This window comes from Bombyx mori, chromosome 13 (assembly GCF_030269925.1).
Source record: "Bombyx mori chromosome 13, ASM3026992v2".
In the NCBI taxonomy this organism is placed as follows: Eukaryota; Metazoa; Arthropoda; class Insecta; order Lepidoptera; family Bombycidae; genus Bombyx; species Bombyx mori.
Genome location: NC_085119.1, coordinates 10,566,001 through 10,586,062, shown reverse-complemented (window position 1 = coordinate 10,586,062; position 20,062 = coordinate 10,566,001). Strand labels below are relative to the sequence as shown.

The following is a 20,062-nucleotide window of genomic DNA, read 5'->3' as shown; positions in this document are numbered from 1 at the left end:
AGCGATCAATACGAATAAATAAAGAGATCATGAATAAACAACTGTCACTGTCGGGACCAACCTGGCGGATATGTTGAGGAGTTTGTTCGTGTTGTTGTCGCGTGCATTACGATCGATTATAGCGAGCACGGAGAGAAGTGCCGCCGTGAATCGAAGCCCGTACCGCGACACAGAACGAGAGAATGAGTCCGCCGAGCTGCTCGTAGTGGTCCCGCAACCTGCCTCCTGTCACGTTCAACAATAAGAGGCATATGCAAGATGATGATCATATTCCAAAATTCGTAGTAAACGAATACTTTAGAGTTATGTTAGTAACAGACGACTCGGGTGTTATTTGTTAATATTTGTATATCGTGCTGAATACAGTTTAATCTATAAGTCGAGGGGTGAAAAACGGTTTGGCTTAAACGACATTTTTGCAACTTTACAAGAGGTAGGACCTCTTGTGAGTCCGCGTGGGTAGGTACCACCACGCCTATTTCTGCGGTGAAGCAGTAATGCGTTTCGGTTTGAAGGGTGGGGCAGCCGTTGCAACTATACTTGAGACTTTAGAACTTATGTCTCAAGGTGGGTGGCGCATTTACGCTGTGGATGTCTACGGGCTCCAGTAACCACTTAACACCAGGAGGGCTGTGAGCTCGTCCACCCATCCAAGCAATAAAAAAAAAGTTTAAAATTTGGAAACAGTATCAAATGACAAAAAAGCTTCTTCAGTTATTTGAATGGGGTAAACATGATTGAAGTTCAATTAAAAAACATTGAATTGTTGATGCTAATACCAAATAATATGGACCTTTAATTACAAAGATAAATGTCGAGTATTTAAGCAAAATAACGCTTAAACAAAATCGCCTTTCAGCCCTCGATACGTACTAATATTTTCAAGTTAATGTTTATTACTGAATCACACATTAGTGGCGAAAAAAATTTGGATGTATTATGGCACAAAGATAGTTTATAACGTGGATTAATTAACAGATAAGATAACTTTTCAACGTCTTGTATATGAGTCGTCTATTATCAAAGGTGACAATCTGTGCATTTGGACAAAAAAAAATTATTGATATGTCAATATAGATTGATTTGAATATAATCGTCTCCTTCAAAGAATACGGTTCAAAACCTGCATTAAATAAAGGTTAATGGTTAACCTGTTATTTATCTAAGATGTCGTTCCGAAGAGTTTTGTGACTGCCAATGGAATACAAAGTCAATAATTCGTTTTTCTGATTTACCAATAATTGTCCAAAAGTCATATTGCCGGCTTTGATAATAGTCGACTCATATCTATCTACTTTAATAAATACGACAATATATTCGCACGAGCAATAATTTATCTCCAGAAAATAGAACGTATACAATATTTTTGTGTGTATTCATTATTAATACGTCTAGTAATTTCTAAAAACAATTTATTTACTTTTTTTTAGCACACATAAATTTTGAGATCTTCACGCTTTGAGGTGTCGTTAAATAAGCGTCGACCGTTTAATCTATTGCTAATTAAATATTTTAACATCAATATATCATACACGAAATCAAGTGGTTCATGTATTTTGATTTGGTTAAATCTTTGATACGACAGACTTCTTACCTGGCTATTTATTAATTAGATAATACACGAGTTTCTTTGTTGGCCGCGAAATAGTCATGCGTTAACATTAAGGTTTTGGATGGTAGCTGATGTTACATGATCATCGACTCCACGTGGTAAGTAAGTCCATCCGCCTGACTGACTGTCTATCGGATAGTTAGTAAATCAATATCATAGATACACGACTGGAGAATGAAGCAGTGATTTGCGAATTAATGCTAAAGAAACTCAAACTTTTTGCGGCATGCTCATTACATTGACAAAGGTCAGATGACAGTTTGTAACATTTTGGCGGGAACGTTTGAATTATTATTCTTTTTTTTTGTTTTAAATTCATACGGCATTCATTCATCCATTAAAGGACGGCTTAATACAAAAAAGGTAAAAATCAAAACTTGAGCGATAAATCAGTCTTAATGTTATAATTATTTTTATGAACAATTTCAAGAATCTAACCCATACCTATTTTAACTACATACTATATACATATATCCAATTGATACCTACGTTTAAATTATGTTGATAGATACATTAAAGGAATGTTTAATTATTGAATGATATGAATATACTATATACAAACAAACACAAACAAAACGAATTTAAAATACATACGTTTAAACAAATAATACTTACGATGAAGCTCTAAAAGAAAGAAGTCATGAAAAAACAAAAATGACATTAATGAATTTCATTCGTCACAAATACTACATGGATGCATTATCAAAATGGCCATTTTTAAATTGTTCTTGAAAGACAATAAAAATTCAACCAATCATTAAAGAACGTCAAAACAACATACTCTTTCCTGATTGGTTAGAATAAAGTCGGTGCGGTTAAGACGCGCAGCTGTTTAAATTTTGTGCGATTTTTACTTTGGTGATTTTACGAATTTCGGTGCAAGTTACTGATGTTTTAGTTTGATATCTACTTTGTACCTCACTATATTCTGTATTGTCATATGTCGATCCAAGCATACTGTTTAGCTCTGCGTCCACGAAGTACTTGTGCATCTCCTTTTGCCAATTAACGTGTATTGGGTAGCGTTAAAAAGAAAATAAAAACACAAAATTTAACGTTAAACATAAACGGCTAAGAATTTGTATTAAAAAAAACAAATCAACCACAACAACAAGGTACAACTAGCTTAATTATATATATCAGGCCTGGGCAAATGCCGGCCTGCGGTAGAATTTTGTCGGCCTGTGAAGCATTGTATATATTAATATTAAAAACACAAATATTAGTTTTTGTCTACCATAAATATTCTTTTCAATTTTTTTATTCAAATGACTTGATAAACAAATATTTTGATTCAATATTTTGATTGAGCAAAAACTACACTTAAAATTAGAAAAAAAAAAATTTTTGGCCCGAGGTCAAATTTTCATCTGCAATGTGGCCCGACTATCAAAATATTTGCCCAACCCTGATATATATTAATATTTATTATGAGTGGAGTCATTGTTAGTCGAGTGCATAGAAATTCAAAAGTGCACAAGTGGAATTATTTCGCCATACAATTATTTTTATACTGTTTTTTTTTACAATTCCTTATTTGTGTAGTCTTCGTAATGTAACGAAATGGTGAGGCACACTATAAGCAGAATTATTTTAAATTTATAGGTTTACTAAAGTTGTGCGGTCGAACAATTAAACAACAATAATTTTAATTTAAAGAACATTGCCTATAACTTTTTATCTGTTTAATGGAAATTTAATGTATGCTCAATCCAATACCGAAATTTAATAAAGATAATGCTGCCAAAATACTTATACGGGAGTAAATATTACATTTATTTTTAGATATTAATAATAATTATTTAAAGCATTAGTTTTTATAGAAACCAACATCTCATTAGTAACACCAAAAGTTTATCGTAAATTCCCTGTTCCCTGTTAGACAATGACCTAAACTATTCCCATAACAATTCACTTGAATAAAAACTTGCAATATATAATTATTTAAGGTTATGTTCAGAATCTTTAATTATTTAAGGTTAAGCCATAAAAGTGCAAAAGTAAACCTTATTTATAAGAAGCTAACGACTAAGAAGACAACATTTAATGTTTTTTTCTGAATTTGTACCAAGGGATTTTTACCTGTATGAAACTGCAGAACTGGACGCAAACGAGACAGAGCGTGGTGACAGCCTTCAACAGTTGAGGATTAGTGAGCATGCAGTCCCCGAGGCAGGATTCGAGGAAGTCATTGTGCCTCTCCAACACTTCATCAACGTTGTGCACCTGAAATTTATTCGTAAAACTCATAGTTAACTTCGTTTGGTCCTAGATACGAGTAACCTGATGTAGTTTCTTTTCCACCTACACATTTTCTCCTATTTCTGCTGTGAAACAATCATAGGTTGTTGTTCCGATATGTAGACACTCACTCTAGAAAAACAATTTAGTTCGATTGTTCCAATTTGGACGGCAGCATTTACATTGTCCATTTAGTATGATAAGCGAGAGTAACTCTGGATTATATCTAAGTAAATTAAAAATATGTACCCGTTCAGATGGTAGGACTGGTGGTGGAGGTCCCACCACCGCGAGTCCGCGCGGGTGGGTACCAGCTGTGAAGCAGTAATTCGTTTCGGTTTGAAGGGTGGGGTGGCCGTTGTAACTATACTGAGACCGAACTTATATCTCAAGGTGGGTGGCGCATTTACGTGGTAGACGTCTATGGGCTCCAGTAACCACTTAACACCAGGTGGGCTGTGAGCTCATCCACTCACCTAACCAATAAATAAATAAAATATGTTTTTTTTATTGCTTAGCTAGAAATAAGCAGGGTGGTGGTACCTACCCGAACGGACTCTCAAGAGGTCCTACCACCAGTTCTCAAGAGGTCCTACCACCAGTTCTCAAGAGGTCCTACCACCAGTACTCAAGAGGTCCTACCACCAGTAATTACGCAAATTGACATACATAGTATAGGTATTTCAAATCAACGATCAGTATGACCACTATTTGTTAACCGAGAGACTTACTATGCAGTAACTCTGGACTATATCTAAATAAATCAAAAATATGTACCCGTTCAGATGGTTAGCACTGGTGGTAGGACCTCTTGTGAGTCCGCGCGGGTGGGTACCACCACCCTGCCTATTTCTGCAGAGAAGCGGTAATGCGTTTCGGATTGAAGGGTGGGGCAGCCGTTGTAACTATACTTGAGACCTTAGAACTTATATCTCAAGGTGGGTGGCGCATTTACGTTTTGGATGTCTATGGGCTCCAGTAACAACTTAACACCAGGCGGGCTGTGAGCTCGTACACCCATCTAAGCAATAAAAAAAAAAAGATTCAATTCAAACGCCACCTATCATACGTAGAAGATTTATGGACACGTTGATCGACAAAAACCTCCCTCCCTTAAGCGCCGTAAACTGTACAAAGTTTCAAAACAATCGGAAGAATGATTTATGAACGCAGATTATAGCATACTTTTCATGTACGTCATATCACAGAAACATATTTTTTTTAAATAATATGTACATAATGTAAGTTGAAAGATTACAATAAAGGTTGGCCATTATTTGAACAAGAAAAGGAACTATATAATAATATGAAATTTTGATAACATGCAACTACGACATGAGCAAAATATCATAATAATTCTCTGGATTGGAAGTGATTGTTTACAGGTCAGAACTATAAAAAGTTTTAAGATCAGACATATGAGTAATGCAGCCTTGTGACGTAAGCTGTGGCAAGGAGCACCGCCTACAAATTATCGCAAACCAGCTCCGCCCACTGCAAAAACTTAAGGTTCTACACAAAAAAAAACAAAACATGGCCGACAAAACTATTCTACGTTCAATTATTTCACGTAAATTGTACTGTGTTATCTACATATAAGGTTAAGAAAATATCGATTTCACAAACATATAACCAATTGATATTTTCTCAAACCATTCGTTTTCAACCTTGCAAAAAGTATCCTAAGAGTGAATTGTGACGTAGTAACCAGTCTGGGTGATTTGATTTTCTCTGTCATATGTACGTCGACTTCAAATCAACTAATAACAATTCGGAGATTTAAAACAACCAACAAATTAGTCTGGCTTTCTCGCCGATGAGTCAATCAGTACGTGCTCGGACATCCTCGCGCGAGCAATTAATTGCACATCCAGCATTAATGGTCTGGTTGGTAATTGCGTTTGGCCGTAACGCTGGGAAGGATCGCCTCCCACACTGCGCAAGCGACGCCTCAGTCATCAGTTCCTCACTCGCAGTACGGACGGTGAAGTGGCAATACTGCGATCAACATCGCCATAGTAGTGAAGTGATTGTGACCGGTTCGTGTTAGATACACAGTATATTTCGTTTCGGGTGGGTTTTAAATTATCATTATTAATAAAATATTTAAATAGACGTTAGTGGTATTTTAAAAGAGAATCACGTTCATCGCAATTCGACACCGATCGTCTTTGTTGTGTTTGTAAAATGTGATACTTATAAACGATTTTGCTGTTCAGTAGCCAACGTAACAAGGATTTATCATTGATATAGGAAATTTTATGAAAAAAGTAAATATTTTACATAGGAATCAGCTTTCGGCTCACCCAACCGTAGTTTTAAAAATCGATATAATTCACAATTTCTCTCGTTTTTATTCGCTGCTCACTTTTCATCATAACCAAAACACAAAAAAAAACAAATAATCATGTCAGATTCATTATTTTACGTCAGTGCTTTGAAACTTTAATGTTTTGAGAGTGGCCCGTATGATCTTTATACATACGAAAAACAGATGTGAGTGTAAACATCGGAAGGACCATCATCTCATGTGTAATGTCAAACCCTGTACAAGGTCGACTGGGATGACGTCATCATGGATTCTGAACGTGGGCCCGTGATAAGTATTAGCCAGAAACGGGATGTAACTTTACAGGAATGGAATCAGAAATATATATTTTTTGTAATAAATTTCAATGAGGAATATTTTAAATGAATTATCGTCATGAATATGGACTAAAGATTAAGGTCAAATATTTGGGACATCTCAATTTAAATGCCGATAATTTGGTCTAACATCAAGACTGTTTTGCTTTAATCTATTTTTATTCTCCCCAACTAACCGCTGGTAGCCTGAGGGATTATTCCAGGTACTATCGGCAAATCGTATCACGCAATCACTAAAGTTCCATTCCAACTAGTCACATACCTTATGCCTTTATTCATTGTGAAATAAATCTAGGGTTCCTCGATTACATCCCTGGACTGCTGTAATTGATAAAGTGGCAGACAACAAGCAGCAGAGTAACACTGTTAAAACTTGCAGTGGTATATCCGGTGTAACTTATATAAAATTTCTATAAAAGACAATGAACCCGTTAGATTGCAAATGCATCGTTGCAATGCGTCAGTGGTCGAACAGGCTCAGTGGAACTGGTTAGACTATATGCGTGTTTGTAGCGATGAATGTGCTGCTTACTTAATGCCTTCATTAGATAAATATAATATGAGAGATACGATTTACGAATGCTATAAGATATTTAATAAGGCAAATGAACATATGTTCGAACAATCCAGTGTAAAATACAGACTAGCGCTTAACAACAATTAAAGAAAACCCTTCGAAGGTAAATGATGTCCAGATTGTGTTAATACGCTGGTACAGTAGTCAATCATCTGGTGTGTAAAACTTGACCAATATGTGTATTCTGCTGTGATGATTAAATTACATGTGATTGACATCAAATGACCGGAGTTGACCTCGCAAACATGCCTTCGTTGGAAAGTTATCGGTTGAGCACAGTGCGATCTTCGCCAGAAGCGATATCCCACATTTTTTTCTCACGCTATACGCTATTTGAAGCGAAAACGAATATCCCTTTGTAAAATCCGAAATCACTTAAAGTTTCTTGTGCAAGCTGTTAAATAAATAAAAGTAATCACCAACTCTAGGATTGCAAATTCATTGCTTACATGCTACCACCAGCCATGAACTGAGACACAGATATTACGAACTTTAGAAATATTTCCACCGGTATATCATTTCACCGCGTAAACACTATTAACTTAAATGGTTTCAAACCAAAAAAGTTTATAATATTACTATTATATAAGTAACTAGGTGACCCGCAGACTTCGTAGTGCCTCAATCGATAAATAAAAGACCTAAGCTTTTGTATAAAATATACTTGAAACAAACAAAAGGAATCCGTCCGACGGGGGACACATCAAAGGGAAAACAAAATTGTTATTTTTATTTAATTCCGAGCATTTTCATATTTATCTACGTTTTATCTACGTTTTAATCTACGTTTTAGCGAGACTAACGAACAGCAATTCATTTTTATATATACCTATAGAAGATAGATAAATAGAAGATAGATTATAACAACTATGATTTCAAAGCTCTTGTTAATATAAAATGCTTACGGTAACCTTTGAAATGGTGATCAAAATTTCGAACGTGTTCCGTTCTGTTGATCAGCGCTAAAAAATGTAGACTAATGAAAATCGTGGTCATTAAAAACTAAGTTATCTAACGGGCAAAACAATTAGGTTGGCCAAAGTTGTGTACGATAAAAATATAATGAATTCAGTTAGTTGCTCATCGGTGACGCTGCTGACTTACAACGAAGTTAGTTCGCCCACTTCACCTAATATGCGGATGCCTAATATGGTTCCTTTCAATTTAATGCATGCGGGCATGTCCTTTGAAAAGAATTATCGACCACCGATATAATTACACGATACGTATGTTTGAACGATTCACACTATGTTCACATAAATAAACAGTTTTTGATCATAATTTTGAGAGGTGTGAATAGGACAATTTGGGTATTGCTAAAACAATTTTAACAAATAGTATAAACAGGCGTTTGATTATTTCTAGTGGTATAAATTAAGGGAGACATCATAAATAAACAATCCAAAATGTAATCAAGTGAAAATCTGATAGTAACGATGAAAGTCGACAGTGCGAGAATCAGAAAAAGACTGGTACGAACGAAATGTATGCAGCAAAAACCATTTGTTAAGTAGAAATTTTTGGGAGAATGGTTTTTTTTTTAGAAATAAGAACTACGAATCGAATCCGACTCAAGTCAAGTGTGAAAATAGAACTTCTTTTACGTGATACACTTAGGGCTATAAATGCGTATAAGATTGGTAGCAATAAACCACATTGCCAAGTCTCATCAGAAAATGATTAATAAAGCGGTTGAGAGATTTTAGATCCGTTAATAACGATCAACCAAATATTTTTTCAAGTTGATCATGATGTAAACGAGATTCCTCATTGTTCACTTGTTTGTTTTAAGTGATTTTAGCCATGGATAGAGCCACATTCCTCCAGTCGATATGGAATATACTTTCTACATTCTATTTGAAAGTTAGGAGAAAAGTGATTTCTTTTGAGCCGAATCAAATTAGGCACAAGGTAGACAAAAACCGGTGCACCTCTGATCTTAAGAGTACCCACGTTTACAAATTGAAATATCGTGTGCGGAACGGAAGGCTTTTTACTGCTCAGTTGGTCAAGTAACGGATGTGTCGTAACGATTACATCTACATGCTTATAATCTGCTTTTATACGTGCGTTCTTTGGTTTTGTAAAAATATTTAAATGTTTGCGTACCGAAGACTTCTTAATGTCGAAGAAGAATTCTAAAGTCACGATCCGGGTTACCCTGTACGCTTGCGTAGGTATTCAATTTTAAATAATGCATACACGATCGTTTAAAAATTTATGAGGTTTAATCCGTACATGAGGTTTTCAATTGAAATTCAGATGAATTCGTTTATAATTCATAAGTTCTCGTACAGTGGTTATATTAAAGACATTTCTACGATAACTCACACAATAATGAAACCGGTATTTTGATGGGCAATTTGTGCGATACGTGATGATAGTGAAATTAAAAGAATTTCTATTGCATTAACATGGTTCGTCGTATGATTTATATGCGACGATACGACAAACTACTTAGTGCACCACGGCCTATCAATCATTCGTTAAATGTTTTTTTTAAGGAAGACGTTAAATTGCATCACTTTCCAAGGCAGACGGGTCGCGAGTGTTTGACTGTCACACACGCCATCCACCTACGCAATATCGACGATTCATTCATAAATTTCGATGAATCAAACAATTTTAGTGTTACTACATAATGATTAAGTCAAAGTTTATGGGGTACAAAATATGCTGTGAACGAGTATGAAAAAGTATTTAAAAGGTCAATAAAGTTTTACATGTCGTAGAATTTTCTCGAATGGATTATGATCATGTTTATAGCTTACAGTTTACTTGCTGCTAAACTGTGTAAGGATTGCATAGACACCGAAAAATGATCATCGCGTTGCTTGGTTGCAAGGTAGCATTGAAGTAGCAGCTAAGACTAGGAAGCGTGTTTGCTTCCCGGTATAAATAAGCAGGCTACACCCGAGCAAATTTACAAAGAGCCCTACCAACAACAACATGACATCCTTGAACATTATCCTAATTTCAATTTTATGCAAATATAAACGTATTTTAATAGATTGCTCTTAAGAGATATCGGTATGAATTGATATCAAAATAAACAGTAAATAACAATCTGTGTACTAAAGTAATGGCAGGTTGAAAGAAAAAACACGTAACGCGAACAAGAGGCGTGACCGACCATTAGACCGAAGCACCCGAGAGCGGTAGCGTTCGGGTGTAACATTAAATCATGATGGTATTATTGAGAAACAGCGGATACACTAATCTACAAAGCGAATCCTAAAAATATACGGTTATAATTATGACGCGTAATTATACGTAATTTATTTATTATTTTTAACTTAATGTGGATATTTCTTATTAATACCAGATGCTTTCACATTATTGACATTTTATCTAAACTAGTGGTCCCCCGGTAGTCGACATTCGACTATAATTATTTGAAAATTTAACCGCAGAATATAAGCAATAAGAAGTGTTTGAAAACATACAATTATTATGCATGCGCGTGTGTGTCAAATACATGGTAGTGTGTGTATGTTTTTTTTATTGATTTAATGTGTTTTTTATGCATGATTTAAAAAAAATATTAACATTCTGCACTCCTTCTCTATTTTCTCCATAAGTGTGGGAAATTTAATACTCCTCCGTCCGCGCAATTTTCGTACAAAGGGATACAAAGTTTTTGCTTCACGTATTAATATATAGATAATCGCTTGAATAAGATTTCACTCATTTAAACATCTCTACGTCGAAACTCCACGAAAAAATAGACTAACATAAATAACAGATCCATCAATTTAATTGTTTGTAGTTTAATAAGTATACCTAGAAATGCTACGCTAATGCTTTCTGGACACTCAAAACGCTAATTCTAGATGATCGACAACATAAACAACTCGTTGTTTAGAATGAAGTCACAATTATTAAATTAATTATTAGGACACACACGCACGCTATGAAATTTGGTATGATTTTAATTTTATATCGTTTTTTAATTTAATATTGCTCGCCCTCCTGCTAGATGGAGCGACGACCTGCGCAAGGCAGCTGGCAGTAACTGGATGCGTAGAACCGAAGATCGGGTTCAGTGGCGAACTTTGGGGGAGGCCTATGTCCAGCAGTGGACTGCCGCAGGCTGATGATTATGATGATGATTTAATATTGTCCATTTAAAAGTTTGTTCTAAAAAATAATAAAATTATACCAATATTACGCACAATATTTGAAATGCGAGAGTTTGCGAGGATGGATTTTTGTTAACTTTTAACGTAAATCCTGGACGAATACTAATGACAATTCATAATGTAACAGCTTATACTTTTTTTCTATATCAAAAATTTGATCATTTTTCTACGGGATTTCAACGCCGAAACATATTCGCGTCGTTTGATATAAACGGACATAGGTACACTGGGTGTCTTATTTCTTTTTATATATGGATATGGATTTAAATCACATATTCTATCAAAGAACATGATACGTTAAAGTCCCTGAACCATTATCGTAAGTTTGGCCGTAGTACTCACTATCATTAATATGAATACAATGAAACCACAAAAGCTATTCCAATCGAAAATTACAAAGGTACTGTGTGCCCATCCATAAGCATGGTGTAATTTTAGTAAATGTCAAGATCGATGTATCGTGATTTAACCCAATGATTTATTTAACAGCATATTCTTCCGATTCGATTGAGGCTCCCATAATCTAATTTCAAGGTCCACCTTTCACTGTCCTGTCTATGGACTCCGATAGCAGCTAAACATCAGATGAATCTTCTGTGTCTAATCTAATTAATAAAAACAGTAATATACAAAATCAACTTGCAATTTCAATGTATATCTTTCTTACTTTTTAAATAATACAGTTTCCCACATGCACAAGCAATCTGTTTTCCAATAAAATTGACAATTATTGTTATATACCCGAGACAAAAAATACGGGCGTACGTTGGTTTTTTTAGTGGAACATTTTTGTACGTGAAACGAATAAGATCTTGTAAACGGCCTCACTTTTAACCTTCCTGTGTTGTGTTTAACGTAAAATAGATGTTTAAAACCTTTATTAAATACTGGTATAGGCATATTACACACATATAGGTTATTAGCTTTTGCCCGCGACTCCGTCCGCGTGAAATAGTTACTTTGACATAACGCAAAATTTTACCCCCAACTTCATTTACGTAGAAAATGAAAATATTTTTGAATTATAGAATGTTAAGGAGCTATTTAAACCCCTATTTTGAAACATTTTTTATTGGTGCTCCACTTGTATTGGTCTTACCGCGATGTTATATAGCCTATAGCCTTCCTCAATAAATAAATGGGTTATCTAACACTGAAAGAATTTTTCAAATCGGACCAGTAGTTCTTGAGATTAGCGCGTTCAAACAAACAAACTCTTCAGCTTTATAATATTAGTATAGATAACGATAGAAATAAAATACCGGAATCGTGGTAGGTAATAATTGTAAGTTCTATAGAAAGCGGATTTTATTGAAAGGCGTAGAATGTGTAGCGCGAATCGCATCGACCGGACTAACATGTGGACTATATCATAGCGTTCCGATGGGCAAACACAGCCATTGTCTGGCGTAAACTCTTTGTTAGTTTCGAATTTATTTTGAACGTGCACTGCTATTCTGAGATACAAAACATGTAAACTGATTCGCTGTCTAGTTACGTTCCGGTCATATGCAAATCGCTACAATTGTTTCCTGATGTTAAAATCCTAGCTTAGAAAGACATAAAATTGTTACTTATTTACGAAACCGTCAACAATACTGATAGAATCGCTCACTCATGTGCTTTAATGTAAGTTAATCACATTGTCAGATTACTGGTGTTATAGATCACTACTACTGTAACTATACTTGAGACCTTAGAACTTATATCTCAAGGTGGGTGGCGCATTTACGTTGTAGATGTCTATGGGCTCCAGTAACCATTTAACACCAGGTGGGCTGTGAGCTCGTCCACCCATCTAAGCAATAAAAAATAAATAAATAAAAGATCAAGTCATCCTTCGCTATGCGTTACGAAACCTAAATCAAATCTAAAAGGTTTGAACCGTGCAAAGAATATGTTAACTTAATACTGAATAATGAAATAAAGCCGTTCGTATTCAAGGTAAAAGTTAGTCACAGTGTATTCATGGCAAATCCGAAAACAAATATTATCCTAAGTGGTCCGACAACCGTGGCGAACTAATCCATAGAGGAATATCTGAATTATTCCGTCACGCCGAATTCAAAGGCCAGTATTTTAAATTCGAACGATTTTATTCAAATACCTTATGCTCGCTCTCACAGATCTAACGATGATGCATAGCATGAAAATTACATTTGTTTTTATTTTCAATTTGACGTATGTATTCCAATAAAATTTTCTGGAATTTATGTACAAAGTTTGACGTAATCTTACGGGAGGAACAAATGTAATGGTTAATTTTATTCTGTAAATTTAAAATTTTCATACGTTGTCTCTATAAGATCAAATATTATTAAAGCAGAACTTGCTTTAATGTTTCTAGACAGAATGGGATCCTAGAAATTGGTATACTCGTATATTATACTTATTTTGCCTAGCATAGAGTCAATTTACTTTATAAATGGCTATAGAAAACCACGATAGAAATTTCATTTATTAAATAAACTAGCTGACCCGGCAGACTTCGTAGTGCCTCAATCGATAAATAAAAGACCTAAACTTTTGTATAAAATAAACTTAACACAAACAAAAGGAATCCGTCCGACGGGGGACGCATCAAAGGAAAAACAAAATTGTTATTTTTATTCGATCGAGTTTTCGAGTTTTAGCGAGACTAACGAACAGCAATTCATTTTTATATATATTATAGATAGATAGATAGATTACAATTTGTTTTTAATAATTCAAATTTTAAATAAGGTTAGGGTTGATCAATGCAAATCAAACGGTTTTAATAAAGAGTTTTAAATACTTAAACTACATTTATCAGAGTTTGTGTAAGCATTACGCGATACATAAGCAAACTAATAGAATCAAACAAAGGTTATATTTAAAGTAAATACAAAGTGCGGGTTTTCTGGTTGCAAATTTTTTAAAACAACACTGCCCGTATATCCTGATGTTCGGAACTCCGACTTTTGATCAGCACTCGGAAAATAATTAGTCCGTGATACTACTAAACAAAGTGTACTTTTTAATTGATACCATCATGTTTTACGATTTGATTACTATGCAGTGAACGTTAAGGTTCTGTTTTCAAGTAACTAAACGGTAAATTAGTGAACTTATCCAACTGCATTCTAACGAGAGGCATAGAGAACGCGCGCGCTGCATTAATTTTATGGCACTATGGAGAAGAGTGATTGCCCTTTAATTATTAGTCACATACTATTTTTTCTTAGTAATAAGCCTTTCTATGAATTTTTAAGATTGTATTGCGTAGATAAGTCGAACGAACTTGATCGATTCCCAGAATCCACAACGTTTCTATTGAAACATGAGATCATTCAATGGAATCTCGGTTCCGATTCAATGAAGTCCGATTGCTTATCAGCTTCTCAGGCTGAGCCAGATCCACGCGTAGCTGGAATAGTCCCCCGAGGCTTTTACTGGCGGTAGGACCTCTTGTGAGCCCGCACGGGTAGGTACTACCACCCTGCCCATTTCTGCCGTGAAGCAGTAATGAGTTTCGATTTGAAGGTTGGGGCACCCGTTGTAAATATAGTAAGACTTTAGAACTCATGTCTCAAGGTGGATGGCGACATTTACGTTGTAGATGTGCCCCGGTAACCACTTAACACCAGATGGGCCGTGAGCTCGTCCACCCAACTAAGCAAAAAAGGCTACCAGCGATTAAGTAGGAAAAAGTAGCTTCTCAGTAAAAATACACAGCGGTGCACACTAACGCGCTCTTACTACACGTTCTGACGCCATTAGCCAATAGGTTCCAGTACAACCAGTAGTCACAAGGAAATTAATGTAAGAGTACATTAAATAAAGCAATGTTGGGTGTACTTTTATTGAATGTGACATTACCTTGGTTATACTAAAGTAGACGATGACCGAGCTTTGCTCGGTTTTTTTTTTTGATAACGCCATCTTGTTGTGTCTTTAAAGCGGTTAGGTATTCTACTAATTTTATATGTTTTTCACTTTGATATAAATACAAGACAAAGTTGAGGACAGCTAATTAAAAAATATTTGGATCTGCGGACATATATTATAATTTAATAAAACGTTCTTCTCATTAATTGAACAGTAAATATAGGTTTCAAATTCTTTTATCAAGCTTTGTAATAAAAAATTTAATAAATTTTCAGTGGAATTGGATCTAGTAGATCTTGAGGTATCCGTTTGATCTTTGAGAGATTAATATTTAAATAAATTGATAGATTCCAATAATGTCGACAAAGCTTGCATCAATAAAATCTATATGTGAATGTGTCCAATACGCCTACTCCCTTTCAATTAGATACACATCTATTGTTTAAGTCGGGGGTGAAAGACTATTTGGTTTAAGTGACATTTCGGCACATTACAGGAGAGTTATTTAAAGTATAAAATTTGGAAAAAATATCATAACAAAAAACTTCTTTAGCTATTTGAATGGGGTAAACTTAATTAAAGTACATTTAAAAACATCGCATTGTTGATGCTAACACCAAACAAAACGAACCTTTAATTATAAAGATAAATAGTAAATGTCACGTATTAAGAGAAATGTCGCTTAAACCAAAGCCTTTCACCCCTCGAAGTAATTTTATGCCTTGTCGTTATCACTTAAGATGATATCATGTCTCATATCACATAAGATGATGTGATGTTCGTCGTTTATCAATCAGTCGTAACACTGTTACATACAAGATGATGACCGATTTTTTTTGATAACGCCATCTTGTGTCTTTAAAGCGGTTAGTTGCCCTTAATTAAGAAAAATAGTTTTATTATTCGCCAATAGAAGTCGGGAAGAGTTGATTATTGAAAACACGAATAAAACAACATTTTCTGAAAATAAATCGTAGCTAGAATGATTTATCGCCCCCGAAATCCCCTTTAAACTAAATTTTATGAAAATCGTTGGAGCCGTTTCCGAGATTCAGATTATATACATATATATTAATATACAAGAATTGCTCGTTTAAAGGTATAAGATATAATTTAAATTGGAATAACGCAATTAACGTTGAATGTAAAAACTATACTTACAAATATTTACGCAACGGCGCACAAAATTCTAAAAGCCGAAGAACTGTTAATAGACGTAAAGATTAACATGATTAACGATGTAAACTGGTGTCCGTTTTCGATCCTAAGTAGTTCACACGTACGTTTACATAATCATTAAACGTTTTTAATTGAATAAACACGAACAGCTGTGGCGATATTAAGATCTATCCAAGATTAGGCATACGCAACCAATTTTAGTTTCCGAAAAATATACCCATTACCTTTTTACTATACGTACGCGTTTTAATGAAATAATAGTGCAAGCTACGTTTAACGTACTACGTGTAATTGAAATAAAACCGATTCAATCAGCAAATTGTGGTTTCGTAATAACACACCGTTTTTGTTTTGTTTCCAGATGCCGGTAAATCATGTCACGTGATAATTACGAAATGAAGCCGAAGCAATTATCAAGAAACAGCTCTTTATTTGGAACCGATCCCCAAGAGCTGTTGAACAAGGCCCTTCAGAATAACGACTACGCGAAGTTCAAGAAACTCGTTACCGAAGCTAATGTTGATCTCGAACATGTTTATGAATATCCTGATTACAAAACATGCCTCGAAGTGGCTGTATCCGACAGAAACAAATTAGAATTCGTCAAATTACTATTACAATATCAAGTAGAAGTGAACAAAGTGAACGTTACACATTCTGCCGCACCCATACACTTTGCTGTCGAAAATGGCAACATAGACGCACTTGCGGCCCTTTTAGAAGACGACCGAATTGATGTTAACGTTAAAAGTAGGGGGAACACCGCGATATTGATGGCCGTCAAACAAATTGAAGAACTAGACGATGCCCGTGAACACGAATTAACAATATATGAAGATATGATTGAACTACTTCTAAAAGCTGGATGTAATGCAAATTCACCAGACCTTAAGGGTGTAACTCCTATTTATAGTGCAGCGAAACAAGGCCTAGAAAGAGTTATCACACTAATTATTGACTATGCAAAGCACGCTATTGACATAGACACGTACAAAGATAGAAGGGGTAAAACTGCTCGCGATTATTTAAAAGAAGCTTTCCCGTATCTAGAAGCAAAGTTTGATTCGACTACTCAAGACCCTGAAATTGTAGACTCTGATAAATTATTCTCATATTTAAGCAGACACGAAGAGGACAACTTTATAAGAGATTTTCTAAAACTTGCTAACAAAAACGAACATCGTAAAATATTGCCGGTCAACAATGGTATGAATACTATGTTACAACTAGCAACAGAGAAAGGTTTTGAAAAAGCAGTCAGTACTTTATTAAGATATGGGGCGGATCCTAACGCAACTTGTTCCAGTAATACGAGCAGACCGATTGCGTTGGCGTGTCAAAACGGATATTACAAAATTGTTAAAATGTTCATGGATAATGAGTCGACTTTGTTCGATCCAGTTAATTCGGAATCTCTAGTGCAAATTACTATAAAAGGAAGGCGCTCATCTATAAATATCCCTAATGTTAATTTTGATGAATGTTTGCGACTATTACTCAATCATCCTAAAATGGACATTAATGTTAATCATATGGATATGAAAAATAACACGGCCCTTCACTATGCTGCAAGAAACGGTGATAATAAAACTGTCCTGGAACTACTTAGAAACGGGGCTTGCATAGGATTGCGTAACTCGTTCGACGAACCACCACTCGCAGATATTAATGCTAAAACATTGGAAGCATTCTTGGATGAATGTGTCACAACGAACAACGAAAGACCAAGCAATGACGATTATGAAATACACATGAAATACAGTTTCCTAGTTTATCCAAATAATTCGCTAGAAAACGAACTTTGTAAAGTGCCATTAATCGACAATACTAACAATAACGTTAAAGAGTATGATACTATATTAGCACCCGAAACTGATGCTTTGTTATACATGACACGAAATGAAGAATTACGACCATTGCTAAAACACCCGGTGATAACAAGTTTTCTTTATTTAAAATGGCAAAGAATAAGCTGTCTTTTTTTTGCGAACATAACGTTTTATTCCTTTTTGTGGTTATGTTTAATTCTCTATATTATTTTGGGATACGGCGCTGAAAAGAAGCAACGAGACTCTTTTGAGGCGTTAAACGTTATCACACATGTCGGTGTTATTATTGGTGTGGTTTTGCTATTGATCAGGGAATTATTTCAACTTTTACTATCACCGACAAGATATTTACAGAGCATTGAAAATTGGATGGAAATCGGTCTTATTTTTGTGACGATTTGGATAGTGTTTTCTAAATCGGCTACAGAGTCGACGAAGCAGCAACTTTCAGCGGTTGCAATTTTGTTATCATCAGCCGAATTAGTTCTACTAATTGGACAGTTTCCGACACTGTCAACTAACATCGTCATGTTGAAAACGGTTTCGTGGAATTTCTTCAAATTTTTACTTTGGTATTGCATTCTCATAATAGCTTTTGCGTTAAGTTTCTACACACTATTCAGGCAAGAAAATGAAGAAGATCAGCGAGCACCAGACCCCAACACAGTCGGTAAAGAGGAGGAAGAAGAAGATTTCTTCGAAGATCCTGGTAGATCTTTATTTAAGACCATCGTCATGTTAACTGGAGAATTCGATGCATCTTCCATAAAATTCAGTACATATCCCTTAACGAGTCACATTATATTCATCGTGTTCGTTTTCATGATACCCATTGTGCTTTTTAATTTACTCAACGGTCTTGCGGTTAGTGACACACAAGAAATTAGGGCAGATGCCGAATTAGTAGGGCATATTTCTCGAATTAAACTTATTTCTTATATCGAGAGCGTGCTTATCGGTAGCGCGAAAACCCATTCACGACCATCAAAGTGTTGGTCGTTGCTGCCGTTCAACATTCAAAACTTAAATCTCATCAAACCTAAAACCTTTTTTACGAAATCCTTTGCAAAGAGGATTTGTTTGTTTCCCCATTTCCTGCCGAAATATAAAATACTTGTTAAACCAAATCAAAACAATATAATTGAGATACCGCACGCCGATGACAAAGACCTTGAAAGGAGCGGGGGGTGTTGTTTCGAGCGCTGTCAAAACTATAGGCTGGATCGTAAAATTGTCAAAAACGCAAAGCTAGTGATTAGTAATAAAACAAAGATAACCGAATTCGATGATAAGCTTTCGATGTACGAAAATAAAATTGAGAGTCTCGAGGCAACTCTGAAGAAAGTATTATTAGCCATTGAATCGCAACGCAATTAATACTAAAGAATATTCCATTTGATACTTTACGTTTTTTTACTTTATATTTATATACATTAATTACGCTTTTTTTGTTGTTGTTTTAAAACAAGTATTAAAAAACGAAAATGCACATTTTCTTGATTGTCATCGATGTTTTTATGGGACATCAATTAGAATAGATTAAACTTGATTATTTTGTAGAATCTGATTATTGATTGTATTTTGTTAATTAGTAATAATATATCTTGTAATAAAGACTCCATAATTCCATTGAATGTTGTTTGTTTATCTATTCTAAGCCGAAGTAGTCCTAGGTACTATTCAAAGCACCATGATTTCAATCAGCTATCGTAGAGTAATACAGTTTAGGGAGATAATTTGTACTAAGGAATTTAGTGTTCTGCAACCAGAGCGACATGCATCTTTGACATCAAAATTTCCGGATTGAAAACGCTAAAACCAAATTTGTGCTACTCTCACAGGCACTGCACTAGGTTCTGTGCATAATAAATTAGTATTTTACTAGGTCTATAAACATCGCTAATTTTGTTTCGCGGCTTGCGTTGCATTTTTACCTTTTTTGTAGAAATTTTTTAAAATGTATTGAATTTCTTTATTAGATTCATTC

General features: G+C 35.0%; 2 protein-coding genes across 3 annotated transcripts in view; one reads left to right on the top strand and one right to left on the bottom strand.

Moving 5' to 3' along the window:
- The window catches only part of LOC101736809 (gamma-tubulin complex component 2), a 35,160-nt gene that overhangs the window by 3,406 nt on the left and 11,692 nt on the right, over positions 1–20,062 (bottom strand). Inside the window, exons 13-15 of one of the 2 annotated variants that reach the window (XM_012691811.4) lie at positions 3,695–3,838; positions 2,530–2,607; positions 62–225 (exon numbers count right to left, since the gene is read on the bottom strand). In XM_012691811.4, coding sequence (XP_012547265.1) covers positions 62–225; positions 2,530–2,607; positions 3,695–3,838 — 386 coding nt within the window. The remainder of the gene's footprint in view (positions 1–61; positions 226–2,529; positions 2,608–3,694; positions 3,839–20,062) is intronic. The other variant, XM_004927772.5, reaches the window with a different exon arrangement.
- On the top strand, positions 5,826–19,705 carry LOC101736668 (transient receptor potential cation channel protein painless). The gene is given in 2 exon segments (NM_001309624.1): positions 5,826–5,926; positions 16,608–19,705. A coding segment is annotated over 1 exon segment (2,832 nt). The 5' UTR covers positions 5,826–5,926; positions 16,608–16,620; the 3' UTR covers positions 19,453–19,705.